We start from the raw sequence: 8737 nt of genomic DNA, 5'->3' as shown, positions 1-8737 counted from the left end.
TAGTTAAAATACACATTTTAGTCTTGTCTCTGTTACCCTGACACACATTATCAACAATAAGTAGCATCATACGAGTCTTCTGAAGACCAAGAATGAAAATCTCAACACGCACTCTCGTTACTTAAATTATTCCTCAGATGTTATTATGTTTCTTACTTTTTAGGAAGGTTTTGGGAAGAGTTTTCATACTATTAGCACTAAAACCATGGCTACATTTAATATACTTTCTAAAAAAAAAGATGCTAAACATTCAGTCCGGCTACAAAAACATGCAAATCTCGCATTAACTGGCCTGAGATTGACATTAATTAAACTAAACATTGTGTAATTAGACACAGAGCTGTCACAACATGCACATGGCACCGATTTAAAAGGATCGTTCACTCTGGAAGCGGCTTATCTTGACTGAACAAAACACCTTTGAGGTGACTCCGCCATTACGTCAGCTGGGGGGGGGGGGGCAGCCGATCAGCTGTCAAATCCACACGCACAGGAGCACGCGCTGTGTGGTGGAGTTCATTGGGAAGAAGAGGAGGAAGAGGAGGAGGAGGAAGAGTCAATAAGCAAATGTCCAGTTTCCAGAGAGAAAATGACGCTGCTAAAGCTCTGTTCAGGAGGCTGGAGGTTGTTTCTCTGTGATGCAGTAGCTGATAGACTGTCAGTAGTCAGTGAGTTTACCCCCCCTGTGTTTATCCCCCCCCCATGTGCTGTGGCTGAGAGGATTCAGGTGGACTTGCCCCCCCTCCCTTAGTGTGAATAAGACTGTAGTGCCTCCATTAGTTTGCACAACCTTGTGCTTGGTGCAGCGGGACTTCATGTCACAGTGTAATAGCTGACAGATGTATTATTCTGTAACTGAGCCAGGTGCTGCTGAACCCAGATCAGGGAGCAAGCCAAGCAATTACAAATTGATTTTTTTTGATGTTGCAGTGAACTCATTAATGAAATGAACACTGTTAAAAGAAGAATCGTTGTTTGCTGCACTGTGTCTCCTGTGTGTTGCTGCAGGAGAGCACAGCCCTTTGCACTGATGGATAAGCTCCTACCTGATCCAGTTAAAGTGTTAACGGGAGAGATTAAGGACGTGGGCTCTTCAGAGGAGGCCGCCCTTCCTTTTGCGGTGCAACAGCTACAGATCAGAGGCCTCTCAAACATGCCACAACTCTCTTCAAGAGAACATAACACTCATACAGGCAGGAACGCGTTAATGCAAGTGCTAAACAACACGGTTTATGTATGATAGTGCAGGCAGGCATTGGGAATATATGTGCGTTATAAAGTTAAAATGGTTCAAAAAGGTCCTAAAGGATGTTCTTCTTGTCCAATAAAATCCTTTAATATTCGTATAAATCCCTAAAATAAGATTTTTCCTCCTTTATAAGGAATAAATGTTTGTTTCTTCAGTTTTTTATTAAATTAAATTCAGAATATTGCAGAAGTTTATGCATACAACAGATTATATTCCAGTAACAACAATGAAATCCTGAAATGTGAAATAAATGTGTTCCTGCGCTCTGGATGTTGTGTTTGCTGGCCCTGTGTAGTAACCCACACCCCACCCCTTCGCACTCAAAGATTACACATTTATTTCTCCTGCCAGTCCGCAGTTACTCCCATCGTGTCCGGGGAGTACAGTCACCACCGGGACAGAGCGGCGATGGCATCCCGGGTTTCCTTCACCCAGATCCGGCTGGAAGCGGAGCTGGAGCGCTACCGGGCCGAGTGCCAGTGGGACAAGATGCCGGCGATCATCGACCAGATGCACGCTGCGCGGTTCCACGAGGACGGTGAGTGGTCCGCTCACACACACACACACACACACACACACACACACACCTGGAGGAGCTGAAGATGAGCTCTATCTTTCTGCACAGCCAGAAATACTTTGTTCCATATTCAGGTTAAATCTGGAAACAGTGAGCTGTTGTTTTTTTTTTGCCTTCTGCTAAAAGTATTTTAGGGAAGTTTCAAGAAGTTGTTGTCAGAGCGAAAATGCTTTAATATAAGTTGATTTGCAGTTGGAACTATTTAGATTTACTGTATTCATTTGTAGATTTTGATTGTTGAAGAATGATTTCAGGACTCTGAGAAAAGTGTTGGTCGAGGATGTTTGTAGTCTGGGTTGAACTGTAAACAGGTTGGACTTTGGACTCAACAAGATAGAGTGTAGTTAAAGCTGCAGTAGGTAACTTTTATTAAAGTTTATTTTTTTGTGTCATATTTGCTGAAACTCCTGATCCTGATAGTAGAACATAAAAAACCTGCCTCCTTTGGGTCCATAGCTCCTAATGGCACATAATCCACTGCACCTGAACGACAACCAATCAGAGCCGAGGAAGATACTCATTCCCAAAGTGTTAAATACCAGAACCATCTTTATTCCTCTATTCTTGCCTCTATTTGGTTGCTTTGGTGGATTCTTGCAGACGCCATCAGGAGCACCAGGAGGAGCCGGAGGAACCAGATTATCTGTCTCATGAACTTCTGTCAGGATATAGAGATATAAAAGTTACCTACTGCAGCTTTAAAGGTTTCTTCTGCAGATTCTATTCCCCAAAGCTGACTTTCCCAGTGGGTCAGACCAGGGTTCAGAGAGAGGTTGCCGGATGGCTCCAACAACAACACGTCACTCCCTGGAAGTTTACAGTACACACAATGAAAGAGAGCATGATCAAAGGTATCGCCTGGCCTCTGCATTGTTAACCCCTCTCATACAGGAGAGCCAACCTAATGCATCAAGACCTTCCAGTGGAATAACCTTTAAAAATCCTTCCACACAGTGAATGCTGGAAGAAATGCAAACACACTTATCATTGTTTGCCTCATAAAGCACCTTTGGTAAGTCGCTAATGCACCTGCGTCCCCCCTCTCTCACCTTAGCAGAGTAAATATGGGTTCAGGTGACTCGACTGCTCGTTTGCTGTTATTGTGGCCCATAAGTGGCTGATAGTGCAGGCCAGCGGTTTCTCCCCGCCTGCACTATGCACTGGAGTGTTAAATCAATGTGGTATTACTGCGTGCATGCCTGGTTCACATTAGCTGATCTGACATTAAGTGCGCATGGAAGGCATGGTGCACCAGGAGAGGCAGAGTTAGAGACAGAGGAGCTTCATAAAGTAATAAGGAATTAAACATAGTGGTAAAATCCACCCTGCTGTAAAACTGTAAAGATCATTTAAAGATGTGGTGGCAAAATGCACCAGTTCACTGCAGTAACTATTTAGGACACTGAGGTCGTACGTGTGAGTCTTCTGTATTTTTTATGGGATTTGGGTTTTTTTTTTGCAATGCTGAGGGAATTTTATTCTACAGTTAAAACCCTTTGTGGCTATTTTATAAGCTGATTGCACTATTCTCAGACTCAGTATATTTAAAGGCACCCTGTGGAGTTTTCTTGTAAACAAAAATATAAGTTTAAATTCAGTGTTTCTTTTCAAAAATATATTTCCTTACGGTAATTTCCTTCCTCATAAAACATTTGCAAAGCTGATTTTCTTTTATTTTAAAGCTCCAATATTTACAGCCATGTTCGCTACCTAGCAGTCTTCTTTGTGCGTTGACTGCAGATCCACCACCTTTAAAGGTCAAGTGTGTAACATTTAGGACAATATGAAACATTTAAGTTTTTCAGAGTTTTTCAGGACGAGGTTGAAAACAGGAAAACTGCATATTCATAGATTCTGGAGTTTTAATTGAGGTAGAAGGAGTAGATTTTAATGTTTAACTTTTTCTGCAGAAACATATCAGACACACATTATTGTTCCAGGCAGACTATTTGTGTGTACGTTGTAATACATGAGGGGAGCTTTAACGTTTTTCTAACCACAAAGCTGTTGCTCAAACACACAAACACACACCTTCAGTGAGACTGATATCAACAAGTTCCTGCCTTTCCTCTGCGGAGTTCAAATATAATTCATGAAAATGAGGAAATTACTAACTGAAGAGGAGGAAGACAAAAGGAGATTAAGTTACAATAATGCACCACAGATTGTTTCTGTCTGTCCAACAACACTCTTTTACCTCCTGGCTACTTTATTGCAGCACTGACTGTTTCCAAAGTCTCGGCCATGGCTTTGTGTGAACTCTTTAAACAGCTGTTTGCTACAGTTATGGAGTCCTGCTGTTTATCCCTCACCTTCCCCTTGCTGATAGGTGTAGCCTTGGCCGTGCTGATAAAACTCACTGGCAAAAATGTCAAGTATATCGGGACATAAACACTGCTCACAGAGTTGGCGTCAGAACACACACAAACAGAAAGAAAAAGCTAAACAGGAAGGCTTTAATCGAGCATGTGTGTGTACACAAAAATTGAGGTTTACTACAGGACACTAAAGGCCCCGTCAGAGCGGAGCTGGTTTACCAAAACTATATCAAAACAGTATCTTGATTCCGTGGAGGTGGACGTGCAGAGCTTATCATATGATTACAATGTTAAAGCTATTTAAGGAAATGAGGGAAGTGGAAACTGTAGCTTCTAAATAGACTTCAGGACTTTGGCATATTTGAACTCCTCTCCCTGAGTCGGTGGGAAATGCTGTTTTTAATGGATTGAGGGAGGTTTGCTTTGGCTACAGAAACAAATGACCTGTGACCCTGAGCTCAGACCTACTCCAACAAACTTGTTTTTTTACTTTTTCAATCATCTTTGTAGATGACTACGGGCCGCTGCTGATGGCCGAGGTGCTGCTGGAGGAGTGCCTGCAGGAAAACATGGACCTGTTACGGAGCTCCACGCCTTTGACGGACAAGACCCAGGCCAAACTGTGCCGGGCCAAAAGCCACCTCAACACTATCCTCAGCCGAGGCCGTCTCACAGTGGGTTCATCCTATAGTATCTCTCTAAAGCTTGAAACCATTATGGCACCGAACACAGGAACCACTTGTGTCCTCTCGTCCTCCAGCCCAGGTACCTGAACGAGGCTCTGCTGCTGATGGCCAAGGTGCACTATGTGCAGGGTCGCTACCGGGACGCCCAGGGAATGTGTGCCAGGGTGGGACTGGAGGAGCTGACCAAGGATTTCCAGCCGACCTACCACCTCCGCCTCCTGGCTGAGGCGTTTGTCATTAAAGGTACCTGACACCTCTGGAAGTATTAAAGCAGAAATTCCAGGTTTGGAACAACTTGGGTCTTTTTCCATCGTTACAGTTGGGAATAAAAACATTGTTCTCACGACATTCATGGCTGAGGTCTGCAAAAATGGGCAAATTTAGGGGCAGGTCGAGAGAAATGTGGTGGCCAGAGGAGAGGTGGCAGAAATAAATAATACATGATACAATCACATATATGAATATTTGCTCATAAAACCGGCAAATGAAGGCTAAAAAACATGACTGCGTCACATTACTAAAACCTTAAATAGAAATATCTAAAAGGTGGCATTAGAAATCAATAAATTGTTTTATCTCCAAACCTTTAGACATTTTTCCAAATACAGATCATTAAATTATATATGTTTTACCACAGTCTGGGTGAATACCCAGTTCTGATTGCCTGCAGCCTGTCCATTAATTCCTGACGTAGGACACCTCCTAAATAGTTCATCATTCTAAATGAATGCGCTGAAATAAATTAAATAAAAACAAAATCTGTATATCTCATTAATATATCACAACAGTGAGTGTCGTCCTTCAGTTGGTCATCCTCTGAACACCACAGGATGGCGACTGTAACATACAAGCCCCTACAGAGCCCCTCTGAACTCACTGACCATCCCACATCCCGTCCTGTATCCAGCTGCAGCCATCCATACACCTCCCCTAATGACATAGCTGATAGATAGCGGTTGTTATACATACTGTCAGATTATATTTACATATAGCACACAGCACATTTGATATAAATGTAGTTTTCAATTGGATTTGGCCAAAGAACATTCAACAAAACACAAGACTCATAGGTTCATAGTTCAGATGGCCATAAACATGACTCCAAATGAATGATAATGTCCATATCTGCTCAATGTGTAAATAAACAACTATTTGCTAACAAGTCAGCCATACTGAGAGATAATATGTGTTTACAGCGTTCACTGCACCCAAAAACCTCAGTTAACGCAGGTTTAACAAATTATTTCAGCTATTTAACGGATGAGCTGCCACTGACATTTACAGGATATAAAAGGGGTGTTTTCTTCCAGCAGAAATGGAGCTCAAAAGGGTTTAGAAGTAATTCAAAAGTGAATCACAAAGTAGCAGACTAACAAACACACCCATGCACTAATGCAGGAGAAGGAGAGGAGGCAAAGAGACAAGAAGCAACAGGTTTGAGACATTGAGAAATACTGAGCAGAAATGCGATCGATCAACAATGCAAATGTTGTTAGTCCTGATTTTGGTGAGAAACACTGACAATTGTCCAACGTGTAACAAAACTATTCAGTCAAATATCATAGTGGGCTTCATTAACCTACAGTATGTTAGCTGCATACTTACAGCAGATCTCTTACCTGCCGGCCTTACATAAGGCCAAGGCAGCGCAGAGGACTGGCACGTTTCCCTGAAAAACACTACAAGCAAGATTGAACAGCTCTCTGCATACGTTTCCTCGATGATAACATTCCTAATCCTGTTGCTAGGAGTTATTACAGCCCTAAAATCACAGTGACCTTGTACGGGGTTTTGAATGTGGAGGGGAAAAAGGAGGCGGGCGGGCCGATGAAATCCAATCTGTGGAAATTAATGAAACACGGCTGGAAAACATCAGCTTAAAAAGACGGATAGTTATGTCAGTAACCTTGTGGTGTGTTTGTTTGAGTCTCTTAACCTCAGCTTGTGGATAACACTGATGATGTGAAAGGGGAAATATGAAAATCTGGTCCTTTAGGCCGCGTTTACGCCTGCCATTAACGTGCATCTTGGGTGATCCGATCACAAGTGGACAGCTTTCAGTACGTCAGTCCTCCGCATGAATCTCGAGTGACCACTTGTGATTGGATCTCATTCCCCGCACTGTATGCATATAAACACATTTCCGTTTGAGAAGACCACATGATGAATTTACTGTTTATCAAACAACAAATGAGACCACAATTAGGTTGGAAACACACAGTGGAGTTTCTAATGCTGGGCCTCACTGAAAAACACAACTTTATAATAACTCAATAATAACTTTATTCACTGATTATATGGAGAAAATGTTTTGTTGTTTTTCCTCTAAGGTCCTCTGGTTGCCTCAACTCTCATTTTGAAGCCTTGATGTCGGTGTTATGGTCGTTCCAATAAAAAAAAACAATAAAATATGTTTATGAACAGATCTTAGGAGAGAAATAGTCAACACAGTCACAGAATCTGGATCTTTATTTCCTTTACATTCACGTGGAGAGTAGAGGACTTTTAAATCGGTGCATAAAATAAAAAACACCCATGTGATTGTGATTCATGTCCTTGTGCCAATGTGTCCCTTATATTTCCACTCTAATTCAGACCTGGGCCATCCACTTGCAGCGGCCTGAGCTTCACAAACACAACATTTGTGTTTTCTCTCCTGAGAGACACCTCAACGTCGGAAATGTGATTCTTCAGAGTAAAGAAACAACTTAAAGCCCTTCAGGGAACAGATTTTACTGCAACTGGCAGATTTCTGCACAGATGCTGTTTTAAAAATGGTTGTGAGTCATATGTCGGGGATGTGCCGTTACTCACAGTCACACAGTTGAGGCACAGTTTTGTTGTGGCAGATTATTTTTAGGTATGTTTTCCAGTCAGATACAATCATTTCTATTCTATTTTGATTACTGAATACCAGCTTTATTAAAGATCAAAGGTCACATCCACAGATCATTACCCTCTCTTTTGTCCTTAGAGCTCTGGATAATCTTGTTAGACTCATCATCATCATCATCATCAGGTCATTACTGTTTCCTGATGATCGGATATGACCTTATGCTCATGACACTGAGAGAATTTTATTATAGATTTTGATTTCCTTTGATTGTTTGGGAAATTATATTTACAGCGGACTGTTATGACTGACTCTACACGAGAAAACAGATCGACTCCCTTGAGGGTTGCAAAGCTCCTTCCCATGCTCTTTTTTTGTGTGCATATATTGCACATTGGTGTGGGAATGGACTCAGATGTGAATATTTGGATGCTGATGTCTCGTCCATTGGCAGCTGTCTGCTTATTTGATTAGGCCTGGCGTCTGGCCTGAGGCTGCTGTCCATCACAGGCCTCCTGCGGTCTAGAAATGTTCCTGCTTGCTACGTTTATTTGTACCAATAACGGACGTCAGACCTGGCATCTGGACCAGGACTGCCCTGCTCACTTCTTCCTCTCTGTTCATAAACTGTAAAAAAAAAAAAAAAAAAAAAAAACTCAAAATTCTAATACAATACATGGAAATACATGGAAATAAATGAAAATTACAAGTACCTGTGAATATACATGTTTATTGTAAAATAACGTGAAAAATCAGGAAGATAATCATACAATTACTGCTTTTTTTGGCAACTCTATAACTTTTGTTTTTTTATTTAAATAGATGCAACGTTAACCAATCTCAGTTTAATCTGTTAATAGATTCAGAATATCCTGTACTACATTAAGTTTTCACAATCAAACATGCTGAATAAATGTTTTTTATCAGTTTAGATAAGCATTTAGCAGAACTGTCACAATACAGTTTTTGTGACTGAAAATAGCAATAGTATCTAAAGCTCACAGATGTGACCTTTTATGACTTTTACATTCTATACCTCAAGATTAAAATAAAAAAATCAGAATATATAACAGC

At 41.4% G+C, this 8737-nt stretch overlaps 1 protein-coding gene across 1 annotated transcript in view; it reads left to right on the top strand.

The window, feature by feature from the left end:
• Window positions 1-1599: 1599 nt before the first annotated feature.
• ttc7a (tetratricopeptide repeat domain 7A) overlaps window positions 1600-8737 on the top strand; it is a gene marked incomplete in the record, with an annotated part of 61737 nt that continues 54599 nt past the window's right edge. The window contains 3 exon segments of the mRNA XM_035662972.1: window positions 1600-1787; window positions 4655-4818; window positions 4905-5073. Coding sequence (XP_035518865.1) covers window positions 1658-1787; window positions 4655-4818; window positions 4905-5073 — 463 coding nt within the window.

The sequence above is a fragment of the Morone saxatilis genome, unplaced genomic scaffold, assembly GCF_004916995.1.
Source record: "Morone saxatilis isolate NCDOM2014 unplaced genomic scaffold, NCSU_SB_2.0 Contig19, whole genome shotgun sequence".
Lineage (NCBI taxonomy): Eukaryota > Metazoa > Chordata > Actinopteri > Moronidae > Morone > Morone saxatilis.
The sequence above is the reverse complement of the archived record's forward strand: the minus strand, read 5'-3'. Positions and strand labels throughout refer to the sequence as shown.